Raw genomic sequence first — 19843 nt, 5'->3', positions numbered from 1 at the left:
GAAAATGTAATGAAAAGCAAAAATGTCTCAGACAGCAGGTGGCAGCATTGAATTGCTGAAAGAATTGATGATGAAGGGCGTAAACCAACCACTGTTTATAGGCGTGGTCACGACGAAGCAATGGGCGTAACTTGACATTGCTCTGGATGTTTTGAAGCTTGCTGAGTGCCAAGCTTTCGCGAGGGTTATAGAGAGAGATTTCTGGCTGTTGGCCTGAATTAAGACATGAAGAAATACAGAGAACGATGGAGAGCAAATTCTGCATTTTGACCGAAACAGAAGACCTCAAAACCCTGATTTCGAGCACCGAAGATAGTCTGCAAATTGAAAGGTAACGTTACTAACGTTTGCTAGTTAGCTGCTGCTAAGCTAACTTGCATGTGATCTAGCTCGCTAGACTAACCAACCAATACATCTTTGAAAACATTGGTTGATAATCCGACATCAACATTTGGCAATATTGCATCCACACTTAAAGGCACTAAAACGGGGGGGTGAAGACTGTACTAGTTACAATGGAGATAGTTAGCAAACTAGCTAGTAACGTTAGATGGTCTGCTAAGCTAACGTCTACTAGCAGCTGGTGTATACCAGGGGCGTATTCATTACGCTGGTTATGTGGTAATGGCTAGAAGGGATACTGCTTTTATCAAATTAACGTCAAAGTTGATTGTTTTTTTTTTTGTATTTTAGCTAGCCCTAAACATTTTCCTAACCTTAACATAATTCTCCTAACCTGATGCGTAAATGTCAAATCTGGAAAAAAAGCTGCAGGTCAGGAGAATTTATGCAGCAGACTAGTCAAACCCTGATTCTGTTGCAAAACGTTACTTAAACGGATGCGAACGAAACGGGGAGGGACCTACCTGCATTTGTCCAATAGATACTCTCGTTTTAGTTGTTGTTAACTGTTTGGACTGATCACACCCCAGTGTGTGTTGCAACTTGAATGTCAAAAGTATCGAAGTTACATGCAGGAGAGCATTAATTATAGCTAGCTGCCATGTTAGTCTTCAATTCGATTTATTAAATTATGCTGACTAAACATTTATCATATTTTTTTTAAATATGCATTATGTAACTAGCTACCAGGGTTTGCATTGCAATTATGCATGTCATCCTCAGATCTGACTGTTGGCTTGCTTCAAGATGGGATGACCCCTGGCATGAGGGATGTATTGCTATGCACACTCATGTAACTTTAATTGTTTAGTAAATTATGAATACCTTCCTTAACCAATCCCATGCAGGTAAACCCTTATTAATCATAAAGAAGATGAAGGTAAGGATTTGAGGAGGGTATAAGCTGATCATTGAACTGTGCTTAAAGGATAAGTGTTTTTTGGGAGTTTTTTTTTAACCACATTTCTATTATTTCTTTTTATGTAAATGGTATGTTATAAGGGTCCAGACAGCTTTTTTTGTGATTTCACATGTTTTAACTTACCACAAACAGCAAATCACTTCCTCATCCTTGTGTAGTATGGGGGCCCCCGAAAAGTATGAACAAAGGCTCCAAAAACACCCAAATACATCCTTTTAGAAACGGCAAAGCTGTCAGTGTAGTGATGCATTTCTTTAGCTATTGTACACGAAATTATGTAAATCCAAACTTTATCCGCAACGTTATATTCCATTTTGTTGCGACTCGAGCGCTACCTCTCGGTCCATTTTCCAGGTCACTGCTCAAAAAAAAGAAACACTTGAGTAAATGAGGGATATAAAGTACACTACATGGCCAAAAGTATGAGGACACCCCTTCAAATTTGTAGATTCGGCTATTTCAGCCACACCCGTTGCTGACTGGTGTATAAAACCGAGCATACAACCATGCAATTGCCATAAACAGATATTGGCAGTAGAATGGCCCAGACTGAAGAGCTCAGTGACTTTCAACATGGCACCGTCATAGGATGTAATAAGTCAATAAGGATGTAAATGAGTCCAATAAGTCAATTCATAATATTTCTGCCCTGATAGAGCTGCCCCGGTCATCTGATGTAAATAAGTCCAATAAGTCAATTCATAATATTTCTGCCCTGATAGAGCTGCCCCGGTCATCTGATGTAAATAAGTCCAATAAGTCAATTCATAATATTTCTGCCCTGATAGAGCTGCCCCGGTCATCTGATGTAAATAAGTCCAATAAGTCAATTCATAATATTTCTGCCCTGATAGAGCTGCCCCGGTCATCTGATGTAAATAAGTCCAATAAGTCAATTCATAATATTTCTGCCCTGCTAGAGCTGCCCCGGTCATCTGTAAGTGCTGTTATTGTGAAGTGGAGGAGGAATGATGGTCTGGGCCTGTTTTTCATGGTTTGGGCTAGGCCCCTTAGTTCCAGTGAAGGGAAATCTTAACACTACAGCATACAATGACATTCTAGACGATTCTGTTTCCAACTTTGTGGCAACAGTTTGGGGAAGGCTCTTTCCTGTTTCAGCATAACAATGCCCCTGTGCACAAAGCAAGGTCCATACAGAAAGGGTTTGTTGAGATCGGTGTGGAAGAACTTAACTGGCCTGCACAGAACCCCCACCTCAACCCCATCAAACACCTTTTGGATGAATTGGAACGCCGACTGTGAGCCAGGCCTAATCGCCCGACCTCAGTAATGCTCTTGTGAATGGAAGCAAGTCCCCGCAGCGATGTTGCAACATCTAGTGGAAAACCTTCCCAGAAGAGTGGAGGCTGTTATAGCAGCAAAGGGGGGACCAACTCCATATTAATGCCCCTGATTTTGAAATGAGATGTTTGACGAGGAGGTGTCCACCTACTTTTGGACATGTAGTGTATATTGAAAGCATGGGGTGCTTCCACACAGGAAGTTCCAGACACTTGTTGAATCTGTGCCGAGGCACAGTGAAGCTGTTCTGGCAGCTTGTGGTGGCCCAACGCCCTATTAATACACTATGTTGGTGTTTCCTTTATTTTGCTAGTTACCTGTAGCAGCAGGATACACGAAAAATGGAACGACATCAAAAGACATGCATCACAATACTGACAGCTTTGCCGTCTCTAAAAGGACGTTTTGGGAGATTTTGTTCATATTTTTTCAGGCCCCCATACAACACAACAAGAATGAGGGAATGCTGTTAGGGGTAAGTTTCTCTAAAATGTGAAGAAAAAAAAGTGTCTGGACCCTTCTATAACATTCCATTTACATTTTTTTGATTTGGTTGTAAAGGATAAGTAATTTTTTTAAGGGTAACTTCAACCCAGAGCGAATGATAACGTACCTTCATGTTGTTTCCCTAGGACCAAGACATTGTTTGAGGAGATCCGTGCATCCATCAACAACAATGATGAAGAGGACCGTTCCTTTTGGAGGCCTGTGCTCCCATGGGGGGGCGTCTACACCATCAGGGCAGGGAGGAAGGCCATCTCATGCACCCCTCTGTATGTTAAGATAAGCCTAAAGAACACCTGCACCATCGATGGGTTCCTCATGATTCTTTATGTCATTTTGAGAGACAACCAGAGCTTTCCCCGGGAGGTGGGCATATTCCTGGGCAGGCAGTTTGTGGAGCATTTCCTCTACCTGATGGACTCGTATGACTACACCACCGTTAAGATGCTGTGGATCTGGGACAGGATGTCCAAGAGGCAGTACCGCTCAGTGATCCACCATGCAGCGTTGGAGATCGACCTGTTTGGTAACGAACATGAGAACTTCACCAAGAACTTGGAGACAATGATGTCTACCATGCAGGAGAGTCTGTGCACCAACTGGAGCTGTCCTGCTCGTTTCCAGGAGTTCATACAGAAAACCATCAACATCAAGTAAGAGAGGCAAAAGCTGTAAGCCAAAATCTGACTTCTGGTCAGTGTGGGAGGATTTGCTTTACACTATATCTCCCAGAGCTTGTTCAGCTTCTGATCAGAGACCAGTAATCCTTAATTTGTATGAAAACCAATAGCGATTCACTATAAATAAGGTAGCCAAAAAGCTATGAGTTCAAATGGGAGGACCTTCCATGTCTCTATTGCTTGCAATGCTAATTCTTCTGGACAGCTGGTCTACACTTCTGTCTTCAAGAGGCTTTTATTTCGCCCCCTTGACACGCTGCTTGACTAAAATAAGGTTCAGCTTTCTAATGATCATAGTATGAAATGATGAAGTGTGGTTGGTTTCTAAACAGCTCTGGTCCAGTCTCTGCCAGAGCCTTATAAAGTCATGTTTACCCACGGTGGGCTGCATGTCGACAGTGGATTATACTGTACCCATTACCAAATCCCAACCGCTATTTTAAGTTTTTGTTATTGGTACATTTCTGTCAGGTTGGAGATTACGTGGATTAGGTTAGTGTAAATACAGTACATGTATGTAGTCTGATACCGGTGGTGGATAGAGTTTCACTGGATGTATAAATCTGAAGCATCTGGTTGGAATTTCCACTCCCCACCAAATATGGTGAGGATAGGACGCCCAGTGTGGCCAGCAGTGGGAGAGTACAGACGGGTTTTTTTTTTTTGCAACAAAACCGACGCTTGCGCAGCTATTGGGCAAAACAGACAGGATTGGCTTAGATTGTTGACAACTTGTAAACAATATATTTTGTCTTCAATGTTTATTGAAAACAAATAAATTTGCACAATGAGCACTTGTCTCACAAATACATCGCGACAGTTGTTGGTTAGATAGCTAGCAAATTTTTGCCATATTAGCATTGTCATGAAATCACCTCATAACAAGACGTGGTATCAAGAACATGATGAAACCAACAAACGAGCAATTTATGACTCCCCACGTGACAGCAACCATAACAAGAAACTAACTATCAGGCCATCCAGAATCACAACACATGGACTTCTGCCCCATTTGTAGCGTGTGCTTCGTTCTCATGACGTTGTCAGCTAACCCATCTATGGAATTGGGCCGACATTCTGCCCATTTTTCTAATCGAAAAAAAAAAAAAAAGTCCAATCTCAATACAGTTTTCTGTACCCAAAACTCCAATCTGTTAAGAACATAGGCACGTCTACATAACTTAGTGCACTCTGCCAAAGTTACAAAACATTGCGTTTATTTTTTTTCACCTTTTATTTTATTTAACCAGGTAGGCCAGTTGAGAACAAGTTCTCATTTACAACTGCGACCTGACCAAGATAAAGCAAAGCAGTGCGACAAAAACAACACAGAGTTACACATAAACAAACGTACAGTCAGTAACACAATAGAAAATAAAAATAGAAAAATCTATGTGCAAATCTAGGGAGGTTGGCAATAAATAGGCCATAGAGGTGAAATAATTACGATTTAGCATTAATACTGGAGTGATAGATGTGCAGATGATGATGTGCAAGTAGAGATACTGGGGTGCAGAAGAGCAAGAGGGTAAGTAATACTATGGGGATGAGGTAGATTTACAAGGAGTGCAAGGGCGAATTTAGTTATTGCACACGCGCACTTCACAGAGAAGACATTTTTCTAACAGAAATATTGAAATGCATGCTAGAACGCGACAATAGGATCTCACTAGCGCGTGCTTGCTCAGCCCCCCTCCTTGCTTGTTCTACCCACTATGCTTTATTTGCTCCCATTGAAAACGACACAGATGAACTACCTTGAGATAATTATAAATACGCAGTGTACAAAACATTAAGAACACCGTCCTAATATTGAGTTGCATGAACCTCCCCTGCCTTTTCCCTCAGAACAGCCTCAATTTGTTGAGGCATGGACTCTACAAGGTGTCGACAGCATCCACAGAAATGCTGACCCATGTTGACTACAATGCTTCCCACAGTTGTCAAATTGTCTGGATGTCCTTTGGGTGGTGGATTATTCTTGATACACATGGGAAACTGTTGAGCTTGAAATACCCAGCAGCGTTTCAGTTCTTGGCAAACTGGTGCACACGCCTACTAGTTAAATATATATATCCCGTTCAAAGGCACTTAAATATTTTGTCTTGCCCATTCACCCTCTGAATGGCTCACATACACAATCTGTCTCAATTGTCTCGAGGCTTAAAATAATTATTTAACATGTCTCCTTCCCTTCATCTACACTGATTTTGAAGTGGATTTAACAAGTGACATCAATAAAGGATCATTGCTTTTACCTGGTTTCACTACATGGTGTTCAGAGTTAGACTTCTTACCCTTTTTCTTCCATCCCAGTCCTCCTCATGAGCTGCCCCCTAGAGATCCCATTCAGTCAGCTGTGGATGAGTTCTTCTGTCCCAAGATCATTCTCTGCAAAGAACTGGGGTGAGAGACATAATGTTTAAAAAAAAAAATATATATATATATTGGCCTATCCACCACACCCCCTCTCCGGAGGACAAAAGTAAATTGGTTTTACATTTTAGTTTTTAATCGCTATTTTGTTACATATACATTATTCATACATTTTTACATGCATGGTACTTTTATACAGTATTTATACAGTATTACATGACAAAAATATAGTTTGATATACACATTAAAAGATACTCCGACATGTACGGTATACATTAGTGCAGTGCATTCGTAAATATTCAGACCCCTTCACTTTTTCCACATTTTGTTACGTAAACAGCCTTATTCAAATTTATTAAATAATTTTTTCCCCCTCATCTACACACAATACCCCATAATGACAAAGCATAATCAGGTTTTTAGAAATGTTTCTTAATTTATAAAATTTTTAAACTAAAATATGACATTTACATAAGTATTCAGACCCTTTACTCAATACTTTGTTGAACCACCTTTTGGCAGCAATTACAGCCTTGCTTCTTCTTGGGTATAATGCTACAAGCTTAGCACACTTGTATTTGGGGAGTTTCTCCCATTCTTCTCTGTAGATCCTCTCAAGCTCTGTCAGGTTTGATGGGGAGCGTTTCTGCACAGCTATTTTCAGGTCTCCAGAGATGTTCGATCGGGTTCAGGCTATGGCTGGGCCGCTCAAGGACATTCAGAGACTTGTCCCGAACTCACGCCTGCGTTGTCTTGGTTGTGTGATTAGGTTCGTTGTCCTGTTAGGGTCGTTGTGCTGTCACCTTCCGAGGTCCTGAGCGCTCTGGAGCAGGTTTTCATTAAGGATCTCTGTACTTTGCTCTGTTCATCTTTCCCTCGATCCTGACTAATCGCCCAGTCCCTGCCGCTGAAAAACATCCCCACAGCATGATGCTGCCACCACCTTGCTTCACCGTAGGGATGGTGCCAGGTTTCCTCCAGACGTGACACTTGGCATTCAGGCCAAAGAGTTCAATCTCGGTTTCATCAGAGTCCTTTAGGTGCATTTTTGGCAAACTCCAAGCGGGCTGTCATGTGCCTTTTACCGAGGAATGGCTTCCGTCTGGCCACTCTACCATAAAGGCCTGATTGGTGGAGAGCTACAGAGATGGTTGTCCTTCTGGAAGGTTCTCCCATCATCACAGAGGAACCCTGGAGCTCTGTCAGAGTGACCATCGGTTCTTGGTTCTCTACGGACAGTTCCTTCGGCTTGGTTTTACTCTGACATGCACTGTCAGCTGTGGGACCTTATATAGATAAGTGTGTGCTTTTCCAAATCCTGTCCAATCAATTTAATTTACCACAGGTGGACTCCAATCAAGTTGTAGAAGCATCTCAAGGATGATCAATGGAAACAGGATGAAACCTGAACTCAATTTTGAGTCTAATAGCAAAGGGTCTGAATACTTGTGTAAATAAGGTATTTCTGTTTTTTTGCAAAAATGTCTAAAACCTGTTTTCACTTTGTCATTATGGGGTATTGTGTTTAGATTGGGGGGGGAATTATTTATCAATTTTAGAATAAGGCTGTAATGTAACAAAATGTGCATAAAGGGAAGGGGTCTCAATACTTTCCGAATGTATATATGTTGTTTTTGTTCCTATTACAGATCATTAGCTTTTAATCCAATAGTTTTATTATATTGTTGATTGTCTGTGGCTTTCCAAATCACCTCAGAGACTTAATGTTGAATCACCATCTTTTCTTATGTTCTTTCTATGATTCTGACTAACTGTCTGTTCTTCAGGTGTAATGGGTTGAGGGAGTTCTCTCAGAGGGTCTTTTGCCATGGACCACCTCCTTTTGTCATTCTCAACATGCAGCTTTGGAAGTCTGAGGAGCTGTCCTATGTTCCCTACCATCTAGCCCTATCCCAACACAGGTAAAGAAATCTTGTAGAGCAGGACTCATATCCCAGCCTCATTGTCTTAGGTGCTGTTTATTTTTCTCCCTGGATGTTAAATGTAATTGATTAGCTATCTGTTTTTATTTTGTTTAAACAGCACCTACTTGCATGTACTTTGCTATTTGCACCGATTTCCTGAAGCTATTTCTGGTATGCGAGAATGGTCTTCAACATGCAGAAAAATCCAATTGCAACTCTCTGCTTTTCCATAGGTACTCACTGGAGGGCGCCACACTCTTCAACAAGGAGGAGCATCACTACTCTGCAGCCTTCCAGATAGATGGCTACTGGATGCACTATGACGGGCTGAGGAGCGACAACCTGATCCTGTTAAACAAGCCCCCTGAACTCCTCCTTCTCTCTTCCCTTGTCTACATCCGCGCCTCAGACAAATGAGATGCACTAATGTAACCAAGCAGGGATGGGGTCAATTCCATTTTTCATTCCATCATTTCAGGATGAAAATAAATTCTCCTAAATTTACTTGAATTGAAAAGGAATTGACCCCAATTGTGTCACCATGGTCCAGTAAGGACACAGAAGGAAGGAGGTAGATACTAGACACTGATAGGAAGGCATCTTTTGAAAATTGCACACTAACACCTTCCTGTTTATTGCCCTTCATTCACAGAAGTAGTATCCAAGTTACCTTACATTTAGCTCACGATGGTTTTGTCTTCCATTACTCATTGAGCTCTTACCAGATACTTTTATCACCTAATCATATTTAATGACATTTTTATCTAGTTTGAAAAGGCTTATACCACATTTCCAAACTTTTTAGGAGATCATGTCAACAACTTCCTTGTTTTGTTTTTATACTTTGAGATTACTTTTTGGAATTATGTGCTCCATTTTGCCTGACTGTTGCCTCAAACACTCACTGTGCAAAATGATAAGTGCATCTTCTCTTTGGGCATGCTTGGAATCCAAGAATATATGCATGGACTATAATAGTTCTGGGGAGGTATGCATATTGAAGAATCAACTCAACCTTAAATAGCTTTACTGCTAAAAAAAATTAAGAGTTTGCTTGCAGCGTGTTTGGTTGTCTTGGGGGAAGTGGTTGCACTTTTCAGAGAAGCAAATTCAGCTAATTAAACTTTGATTTAGAATTGTCAACAGGGTGTAGGCTAGACTAGTGAAGCATCTGAGATTGTACGGGACTCATCTACTACAATCCATTTGTGCATACTAGTCCTGACCTCAGATCAAACTGGTGCTTTTTTTGTACTATTTCCCCTGTTTAAAAACATTTGAAACAGTATTTGCATTTTGTGGAAATTCAATCATTATCCTTGATTTACTTGCTTGTTTTAAGCTGTCCATTGGGCTTCAACTTGGAAGTGAGTCACACAGCGTTAACTTGTATTAAAATGAATACCTGCTCAAATATTTGTATAAATTGTGTGACAATGTATCATTGGATAAAATCAGTTCTGTCTTAAATGTAAGTAATTACTAGTACTTACAAGTACCCCAGCATAGTGATGTTACAGAAGTGCTTCTTGAGTGCTTGCCTTTCACAGTAGCATATTATACCCTGAATTCAAATTATTCTGCACAATTCAATAAGGTAAATTGTTACATTCCAATCTAAACAAGATGTCAAAGCATTAGTAAATATTAGCATACAAATGTGATTGATGCATTTGATCATTTGGAAATAACATTACTGCTCATCACAGGCTTCATATGCACAATGTAATGTTAAGCATTGACCTCTGCCAATTTCATCTTTGTCAGAACTAAATAATGAAACTGTCTTTGAGCAACAATCCTTGTTCATGTATTGAATGGTGTTTTTTTTTCTTTCTATGCAGTCATTGAAGTCTTAAAAAGCAATACAAATATTTTTATATTCTAGCATTTGTATGTTGGTTTGTTGTACATAAAACTAAGAAACTAGAGACAAGGACAAAGCGTACCTTTAAAGCAGGCATTTATTCATTTTAACAGGGTAGAACTGCACCAAATAAATAAACTGGCTAAAATGTTCAAAGCATGATAAAATGTGGGGAAAATACAGCAAGGTTCTTGTAGTTCCAGTAATAATCCACAGGATATACAATTCAAAAATATCACCTTCAGACACACTCATGGGAAATGTAAATGAAGCAGTGTTCATTTGGCTAACATTGACATCGGTTTCAATTATTATTATTTTTTTTAGACACGAGACAGCAGTGCGTCTTTTCCAGACTTGATATTAGTACTCCCTCTGCATTCTTTAAAACAAGCACTTTGGTGAGAGGTGGCAAAACAAGACATGGTTAGGCCATGATAAATAAGTAAATGAACTTCACACAAATTTATATATCCCTTCATTTTGCAGTTTGACGTTTTCAGATTCCACGTATGACCATGAGTTTTCCCTCCAACGCAGTAAATAAGTCAGTATAAATACATCCCTAACATTGTGGTTTTCAATATCCCCACAAGGATAACCTCTCTCTACATGCTAGTGTAACAACTGCTTGACAATAGATGGTAGCTGCAGACAATCACGCCTGCGTGATTTTCACTGTTCTGATGTTCAGGCTCATTCTACCAGCCTGTTGTGGATAGACAAATGACTCATTTACCTAACATCAAGAGTTAAAAAGTACACAATCTAAATGGAAGAAATATTCAATAAATGGCAAATGTTTAAAATAAAAAGTATTAGATCCTTTTGAACTATATGAAATGGCCATTTATTCACCCCCAAGAAATTCACTGTTCGTCTATCTTAGGATCTCCCAAGGATGTAAAATTTCCCCAATTGCTTGTTTGTAATGTTGGATTTGCATTCACATTATTCCAAATGAATAAAATCTGAAGAAATGACAGAATCATTTCATAGTTATGCAGATAAATAGTATGCATTTAGAATAGGAGCTGTACAGTCACGCAGGTTAAAATGGCTCACCATTTACTTGCATCCCGTGACAACTTTAAAAAACATAGAGAAAGAAAATGACAGGATTGCTGGAGATGTTTCCAGTGTGAAATGATAAAGCCCACTATTCCAGGATGAGAAAAAAAAACAGCAGCAGCAGCCATCTAACCATGGCACCTTTAAATCCAATTTAACTACCCCTAAGACTCAACCAAAAATAAATGAAGTATTTTGAAAAAGAGTCCTCATCAAGTGAAGAACTCACATGCTTGTTTGGACAAGCTCGTACTCGGCCTCTTATTGCTAGAGCAAGACTAAATAGTCCAAGGTAAAGTTAGAGGGTAAGAGCTAAAGTGTACTGTCATTTGTAACCACAACTGACAAGTGTGTTAAATGGAAGAACACACAAAACTGCAGTACTGTAACTGCAAGGCTGCTCTCTGGTGAGACCGACAAGATAAGATGGCTTAGAGCAAGACCCATACACAGTCAAAGTTTTGTGCCAATCTTACATTACTTGTGAAAAATGCAAAACAATAACTGGTATTTTTACTGGAGTACACAATGCATTTGTCTGCAAACTTTTCCTAGTACATGTGAACTGACAGGCACACATTGGAAATGTTCCCAAAGACAAGTGGGATGAGGAAAACAAAGGTTTGAATAACAGTGGTCTTTCATCAGACAGTATAAACATGTGAACAGACAGACATGCCACGTAATAACATCACAGCAATGAGACACCTTGACTTTGAGGAAGCCAAATTCAAAGCAAAAATTGTATCCACTGAAAACAATATTGCATTGTCTAAATGCCATTAACCTAAATCGAGACCTATGTACAAATAGAAATTACACTACGTATCAAATAGTTTGGTAAGTGCAATGCAGAGCTCCATTTAAGTTTTCCACATGTGCAAACATCTATAATGTACGATACAAGGAAACAACTCTCATTCTGACCAACAGGGACTCTTGAGGTTTACACATCAGCTCTCTATTGCCTCATGTTACCTGCCCTTTAGAGTGACCCAAAACTACAACACCCAGACTGGTGTGTGGGGGGGGGCACTTTGAGCTCTGTCCCCATGCCCTTGGTCTGTCAAAGACTTTTTGACAGTGAGAATTTCCCTTGACAGAGACAACACTGCATCCACCCCTCCATATGACAGCAGGGCGGTATGTCACGCGTACCATACATTAGCAATGAAAATAACCCTTTTGATTCTGGCACACAGAGGAAGGCTATTTGTAGCTCTGTCTGTAGGTGGCAAAGTTACACCAGACTTGTGAAAGCATATTTTGGCACGTCTCATGAGGCTGTGTATATGCACTCTTCCCTGAGCTCGTCAGGAAGGCCTTGGCCACATGCAGCTCCTCACACATGCTTCAGCAGAGAGGTGGCAAGCAAGCAGAGAGGGTGTAGGGATCATTCACATGCTAAACAAGAGGCTTGTTCCTAACCCATTAAAGCACAGCAATCTCAGACTTTCTTTGTAAGGAAACTGGCAGTGAAAGTGGGCAGCCAGATCCACTACTTTTTAAATGCAGGGACAATGTTTCAGGCAAACCATAGCTTAACGGATGGCATCCCTGGGGCTAAAGACTGAAAGCATCAGATCAGTAATGTATCGATAGACTGCCTAAAGAGTTCAATTTAACATGGGGCTCAAAGTAAAGACACTGTCTATTGCATGGGAGCTTGTCAAATTGGGGCATATACATTAGTATACAACCAACATCTACAACAGTAACAGGAACAAATAAAATAAAAATAAGAGAATCTTGAATATAGCACCAGTTAGCAGCGTACAAACCCAGCAGTGAAGAGGGACAGGGTCACTTTTGAATGCTTATGAAGAAAGATGAAGTGTGACCCTACCACAGGATGATGTAATAGAAGCTGTAACATGGGGGGGGGGGGTCTCAGAATTTCTCCAAGGATGAAACAGACAGGTGGAAAGTACTCTCAGGAGAATTCATTGGGGTTTGCTTATCCTTCCTAACCTATCCTTCAACCCTTGATTCAAACACACACACACACACACACACACTAGTAACCCAGTGCAAAAAACATTTACAGGCAATGCACTAGAGGATATATTCATATCTATTTCTTTACAGAGAAAAAAAGGCAGCCCTTTTAAGTGAATATATAAAGATTCCAATTTCTCTTTGTGAAGCACTGATTTAGATGCAGACATTTCAAACTCAGTGTGAGCCAATCACCTTGCCTGAGCTTTAGTCCAGCACACAGAGACAAAATAACAATCATTTAATCTGACATGCATCTACTCACAAGCATACAGACATTCTGCGCCACACGCACACACAAACTTTAAGGATCCAGAAAATTGGAACACATGTTCTGCTCATAGCAGGAAGAAGAAAAAGAGTCTGGAGTGTTTAACAGAAATAATGGCAAACAGAAGTCTACACTTTTATTTTTTAAACTTAGTTTTCTCCCACAGCCCTCTGTAAAATGGCAGAGTCCTCGTTGTGGTCCAGCAGCAGTAGTGGTCATCTCTGTGACAAGATCCATGGTGATCTGCCCCGCTCCTTCCTCCACCCAAACCAGACCCTTCTCACTCTGGCCATCTCTGTGGTCCCCTGTCGCCAGCCGGGCACATTCATCCAGCAGCAAGCTCGCTCGCCGGGATTCACGGCAGTGTGGCACCGCCCTCAGCCTGCCGGAGATGAACGGGGGGGGAAAAAAGAAAAGAAAAGCCTTTCGTCCAACTCTTCTCTTAAGGAGTCCTACCCAGGGGTATCATGGGTCAAAGAGCAGTCAGCCCAAAGTTACAGCGGCAGTACATCATGCCACTAGAGTCCAGCCAGCTGTCTGTGATGGGGTTGTACCGCTGGACAGTGTTCAGGTAGGATGACCCCGAGTGACCCCCCACCACATAGAGGTAGTTGTCCACAATCGCTGAGCCAACCCCTGGGAAAATATGGATTTTATAAAATGGTTATTTCTGGCCATGCAATCTGAAAGGTCAACTTCTCTGCATCAAAATAATAAACCTTGTTTGAGTCATTTCCCAACTCACCTGTGCGTGGCTCATTCATAGGCCGACAGGCTGTCCACTGGTTCTGGTGTGGGTCATACCTCTCAATGCTGGACAGATGTGATACCCCATTGTGTCCCCCAACCACAAATATGAACCCTAGCATGACTCCAACACCAAAGTTGATCCGTTTGTCTGCCATGGGGGCTACCATTTCCCAGGCATCCTTGCTGGGGTCATACCGCTCCACACTGCAGTAAAATGAGTTCAAGAAATAAAACTTGGTCAATAAAAGGACACATTTACACTGCATTGACAATATCACTGCAGTTGTTCTTTTAACAGGTTAGTACAGTAGCAAGCCTAATACCAATAGTCCATCATATAAAAGAATATGACTGACTAACGTTTTCTGAATCTAAGCCAATACAATTCACCATTGGTCCTGTTTGCCTTTAGATACTATATAGCTGTGCCATTGTCATCACAGCTCAATTTAATGAGGCCATCTATTCCAGTTCTATATTTTGCTGTAAATATCAAGTAATGAAACCCACAACAACATTGTTGGGGGGGATGGGAGACTGTCCCCACAGCTTCCCTGTCCAAACACATTCTCCTGAGGGGTTTGGGGAGTCAAGGAGACTGGTAACTACAACACCTCTCTCTCTAGTGAGCAAAGACAACAACAGGGGTCTAACCAGCAAGAGAGCTCTTGTTCCACAAAAGCAACTATGTCTGTCTGAAAAGAAGACAACTCTTGATCCTACAGAATATGCATTGCATTGCAGGCTAGTAACAGAGCATGATTGAAAGGTTGGCTGAAACTCTTTCCATGGATGGATCAGACCTCAAAAGGTCTTGTGGGGTCTACATAAATAACCTTCCTGATGTGAGCATTACCATGTGTAGGAACAAATGGAGGTTGACGGCAAGTTGAAGTAGGCATAGTATTTCAAAAGCATGAGCAAAACCACCTGTTAAAATCAATGAATTCCACCGCAGATTGACATATTAAAACGTACCTGTTCATGTGGGCGGGGCCATAGCCTCCAATGGCATAGACCATGCCGTCCAGCACAGCGGTGGCAAAACAGCTGCGTGATTTGGTCATGGGTGCCACAGGCTGCCACTCCTTCACCTTGGGGACATATTTTTCCACAGACTGTAGATAGTACTGGCCGTCGTAGCCCCCCAGGGCATAGAGCTCCCCAGCCAAGACCACTACCCCCAGGGTGCTGCGACATTCTGCCATGCGCTCCACTGTGGACCAGGTGTTGCTGTCAGGGTCCCATCTCTCCACTGTACTCTCATGTCTCCGGTAGCTAATGCCCTGTCGCATGTGTGTGGCGATGCCACCCACCACATACACCTTCTGGTCCAACAATGCCACTCCAAACTCATAGCGGGGCACACTGAGAGGGGCAAGCCCAATCCATGAGTCCGTCTGAGGGAAATACATCTCCATGCTACAAGAGAAAGAAATGAGAACATTAGTTGCATTTAACAAATGTATTTCCAATTCATATGAAATATTTGCTAAAAAACATTTTGAACTACTGTTTGGGGTTCAGCATTACCTCTCGAGGGTGGCGAAGAGTCCAGCCTTGCCTCCAACAGCAAGGAGCACCTTGGGAGCACAGCGTGGCCGTGTAGACAACACCGTCTGGTAGGAGAGCCGATGCTCAGGCATGAAATGGTATTTGAGAGCCTCGTTGAGCAGGTGCTTGCAGGCGTGGTCATCTCGTATAAGGTGGTTTGCCTCGTAGAGGCGGGTAAGGAACTTAACACTGAGGAGAGGCAGGCGGACGCAGTGCAGTAGCTGAGCCAGGTGCTGCTGCCGCTCAGTGACATCATACTTGATCCACGACTCAAGGGCATAGAACACAGTCTCTTCTGTTACTACCTTCAGACAATCATTTGACACTATTTCATCCAGCTCCGCCCGTGTCAGCTCAAAAAACTCCTCTGTCTGGCACACCTCTTCAAAATTCTGGCAGATGAATTTAGTGGCAGCCAGGCAGAGATCATGGCAGCCATAGGTCTCAGCGAAGCGAGAGATGCCTATACAGTTCCCAGCATCTAGCTGGCTCTCTAGGAAAGAGCAACACTCCTTCAACACCAGCTTGACCTGGAGCAGGTTAGCAGCTGGCAGTAGGGACTCCACCGTTTCCTGTGAGATGAATACTGTGCCAGTGTAGGCATACTCAACGATGGCCTACAGGAGGGAAAATGAAACAATCATGATATGGAAAAAGCCGGAAAAGGCTTGTTTTAGTAAACACAGTGAAATCTTAAAAATGCTAACGCAAGTAGTACCAGTGACTCGCTCAATACGGAAGTGGTCAGATGACACGGATGCTACACTACAGGACTGTTTTGCTAGCACAGACTGGAATATGTTCCAGGATGCATCCAATGGCATTGAGGAGTATACCAACTCAGTCACCAGCTTCATCAATAAGTGCAATGATTACTGCCCCGTAGCACTCACGTTGGTAGCCATGAAGTGCTATGAAAGGCTAGTCATGGCTCACATCAACGCCATCAGACCAGAAACCCTACACCCACTCCAATTCGCATAGCGCCCCAACCGATCCACAGATTACACAATCTCAATCGCACTCCACACTGCCCTTTCCCACATGGACAAAAGGAACACCCATGTGAGAATGCTGTTCATGGACTACAGCATAGCATTCAACAACCCTAGTGCACACAAAGCTCATCACTAAGCTAAGGATCCTGGGACTAAACACCTCCCTCTGCAACTGGATCCTGGACTTCCTGACGGACCGCTCCCAGGTGGTAAGGGTAGACAACAACACATCTGCCACGCTGATCCTCAACACTGAGGCCCTTCAGGGGTGCGTGCTTAGTCCCCCCCCCCCCCCGAACTCCCTGTTCACCCACGACTGCGTGGCCAAGCATGACTCCAACACCATTATTACGTTTGCAGACGACAACAGTGGTAGGCCTGATCACCGACAACGATGAGACAGCCTATAGGGAGGTCAGAGACCTGGCAGTGTGGTGCCAGGACAACCTCTCCCTCAATGTGAGCAAGAAAAAGGAGCCGATCGTAGACTGACGGTTCAGAAGTGACACGGGGCGAGAGTTTCAAGTTCCTTGGTGTCCACATGACCAACGAACTCATGGTCCAAGCACACCAAGACAGTTGTGAAGAGACAACGACAACACCTTTTCCCCCTTAGGAGACTGAAAAGATTTGGCATGGGTCCCTAGACCCTCAAAATAATTCTACAGCTGCACCATCGAGAGCATCCTGACCGGTTGCATCACCGCCTGCTTTGGCAACTGCATCTGACCGAAAGGCACTACAGAGGGTAGTGCGTATGGCCCAGTACATCACTGGGGCCAGGCTTCCTGCCATCCAGGACCTATAAACTAGGCAGTGTCAAAGGAAGGCCCTTTTTTTTTTCTTCAAAGACTCCAATCACCCAAGTCATTGACTTCTCTCTGCTACCGCACGGCAAGTGGTACCAGAGTGCCAAGTCTAGGACCAAAAGGCTCCTTAACAGCTTCTACACGCCCAAGCCATAAGACTGCTGAGCAATTAATCAAATGGCCACCCGGTCTATTTACACTGCCACTCGCTGTTTATTATTTATGCATAGTCACTTCACCCCTACCCACATGTACAAATTACCTCTAACCTGTATCCCCGCACATTGACACTGTACAGGTACCCGCTGTATAAAGCCTAGTTATTGTTAATAGTTTATTTTGTAAATATTTTCTTAACTCTTTCTTGAACTGCATTGTTGGTTAAGGGCTTGTAAGTAAGAATTTCACGGTAAGGTCTACACCCGTTGTATTCTGTGCTTGTGACAAATAACATTTGATTTGTTTAATTGAGCCTTACTTGTAGCGCAGCTTCATCAACACACTGGAACTCCACCTCAGAGGTCTCCTTCTCTGACAGATTTCCCGTGAACATGGCCTTGAAGTAAGGGCTGATGCTCGCCAGCACCACTTTGTGGGCATGAATCTTAGCATCCCCCACTCGCAGCACAATGTCGCACAGCTCATGGTCCTGCCGCAACAGCTGGAGGCCTTGCAGCAGCTGCTCAGAGTGGGGCCGCGTCAGACTGGCAAGCATGTAGGACTGGGCCTGCTGGTCCATCTTATGGGGGGGGAAAAAATGCACATCATTAACATCCTGTCAAAGACAAGGGAGAAAAAGCACAGAACTATGGACAAGTTGAAGACACTCAAGACCACATTTTCCTCTCCAGGTGAAATCTAAGGGAATGACTTAGAAGCAATTTGCAAGGAAATTATCTGGCAATGTGAGCCACCTAAGTCATGCCAATAAGTTAACTGAATCAAGTACAACATACTGTATGCAGTGGCAGTGCACTGCATACCAGATATTATCAGAATGTGTGATGACATGTGTAACCCTGAACATGGCCAAGTTTCATCACATAGGCTGGCATTGCAAAACTGTCCTGACGGAAGATGAAACAAACCGATTTTTAATTATTTTGTTCACGGTGAAAATATAAGAAATCAGTTTAAACTTCTAATAATCCTCACGATTAAAATACTTATTTCACTCTACTGTTTGGCTCATCTAGTGAGCTAATAACCCCGGTTGCTAAATAATAGTAACATGTAACTAGCTATGCCATTAGTATTTAGCATCTTCGCAGCAATGGACAAAGCTTGAGTGACGCCTCAAAATCGCCAAGATCAACTAGCTGTCAAACGTTGTTAGCAAACTAGTCTACAATTGCTTAGCTAGATACTGTAGCTATAGCTCAGCTGAGCGAGCAAACACGCTAACCTTGCTAGTAGCCAGCTAGCGCAACAATCTATTTGCCAAATCTCGGTGATCAAATTCTTTCAAAACTCCTCGACGGCTTGTAGAATAGAAACGTAAAAAATAAACATGACATTTCTCAAGCGAAGGGTAATATCCGTTGACTAGTTTAGACAGCTACCTTGAAATATAATCTGTCCAGTAACGTTCGTTAGCGAGCTAACGTTTGCTGCCTTGGCGTCGTCGGTCCACTTTCTTAGCATCAGCCTTGCAAGCCACAAGTACTGTTCAAATGTTTCAGATCCGCTGATGAATATTATATTAATTTTATTATATTAATTTTACAACATTGTAATATTGGCGTAGGGTGGAATAGCCAGGCTATCGGATGTACGAGGGGTCTGCGGCCTCTTGTGAGAAATTACAATAACAAGGGCATGTTATGTCCAATGCATTGGCACTGCAGAGCACGCCAGTGCAAATTTGATGCTAAAAATAAACACAGTACTAAACAAGCTATACATTGATCTCCATCTAGTTGAGCGGTAATCAGTTGTGAAGTTTGATAGCTACTACATATGTCCAAACATTTACAAGCATATGCAACGGAGACAAACCTGTGTTGAGCGTCAGATGTCCCGACAATAGCTGTTTTTATCGCAGTAGCGGCAGGAACCCCAGCGTCTGTCAGGAAACAAACGCCAAACACTTTATGCGGCGTAACTTCCGGGAGCGCGCGGGCGACTTCAGAGGGAATGGTAATTTTGTAGCTATTTTGTATAGATTTTAAATGTATCGTCTTTTTTGTGCACAACCATAATACAATATACAAGTTAGGGGAGAGATAGAAGGGAAAGAAGGCAATACCCAACAAGGTGTCATGAAAATAAAATGATCAGCATAAAAAAAATCCTATCATTGATATTAAGTGTTTGATGTATATAATTGACATGAATTTGCAGATACAGGGAGATGACAGCGTCATCAGCTTCTCAAGAAGTTGCACTCTCCTCTGGTGCCATGCAGAGGTGCC

General features: G+C 42.3%; 2 protein-coding genes across 3 annotated transcripts; one reads left to right on the top strand and one right to left on the bottom strand.

Annotated features, from left to right (window-relative positions):
• The first annotated feature begins 88 nt into the window (after window positions 1-88).
• Window positions 89-9998, top strand: LOC106581668 (uncharacterized protein C14orf28 homolog). 2 transcript variants are annotated; one of them, XM_014163915.2, is made up of 5 exons: window positions 89-331; window positions 3259-3783; window positions 6127-6216; window positions 7974-8108; window positions 8345-9998. In XM_014163915.2, exons 1-5 carry the CDS (start codon window positions 246-248, stop codon window positions 8526-8528), a joined length of 1020 nt encoding a protein of 339 aa, XP_014019390.1. In that variant the 5' UTR covers window positions 89-245; the 3' UTR covers window positions 8529-9998. The 2 variants fall into 2 exon arrangements, with proteins under 2 accessions (XP_014019390.1, XP_045571263.1); XM_045715307.1 differs by lacking the exon at window positions 6127-6216.
• A 59-nt stretch (window positions 9999-10057) lies between these two features.
• On the bottom strand, window positions 10058-19544 carry LOC106581578 (kelch-like protein 28). The gene is made up of 6 exons (XM_014163735.2): window positions 19428-19544; window positions 17908-18168; window positions 15602-16239; window positions 15047-15490; window positions 14064-14272; window positions 10058-13954 (listed from the first exon to the last, which is right to left on the bottom strand). Exons 2-6 carry the CDS (start codon window positions 18166-18168, stop codon window positions 13791-13793), a joined length of 1716 nt encoding a protein of 571 aa, XP_014019210.1. The 5' UTR covers window positions 19428-19544; the 3' UTR covers window positions 10058-13790.
• Between the last annotated feature and the right edge of the window lie 299 nt (window positions 19545-19843).

The sequence above is a fragment of the Salmo salar genome, chromosome ssa01 (assembly GCF_905237065.1).
Source record: "Salmo salar chromosome ssa01, Ssal_v3.1, whole genome shotgun sequence".
NCBI lineage: Eukaryota > Metazoa > Chordata > Actinopteri > Salmoniformes > Salmonidae > Salmo > Salmo salar.
The sequence above is the reverse complement of the archived record's forward strand: the minus strand, read 5'-3'. Positions and strand labels throughout refer to the sequence as shown.

Excerpts from the sequence above, each read along its gene's own strand:
- LOC106581668 (XM_014163915.2), top strand. The coding sequence starts at position 246 with ATGGAGAGCAAATTCTGCATTTTGACCGAAACAGAAGACCTCAAAACC. Across the intron at positions 3,784-6,126 it reads CAGAAAACCATCAACATCAA|TCCTCCTCATGAGCTGCCCC; the intron begins GTAAGAGAGGCA and ends CTTCCATCCCAG. Across the intron at positions 8,109-8,344 it reads CTAGCCCTATCCCAACACAG|GTACTCACTGGAGGGCGCCA; the intron begins GTAAAGAAATCT and ends GCTTTTCCATAG.
- LOC106581578 (XM_014163735.2), bottom strand. The coding sequence starts at position 18,168 with ATGGACCAGCAGGCCCAGTCCTACATGCTTGCCAGTCTGACGCGGCCC. Across the intron at positions 16,240-17,907 it reads TTGATGAAGCTGCGCTACAA|GCCATCGTTGAGTATGCCTA; the intron begins GTAAGGCTCAAT and ends TCCCTCCTGTAG. Across the intron at positions 15,491-15,601 it reads CTCTTCGCCACCCTCGAGAG|CATGGAGATGTATTTCCCTC; the intron begins GTAATGCTGAAC and ends TTTCTCTTGTAG.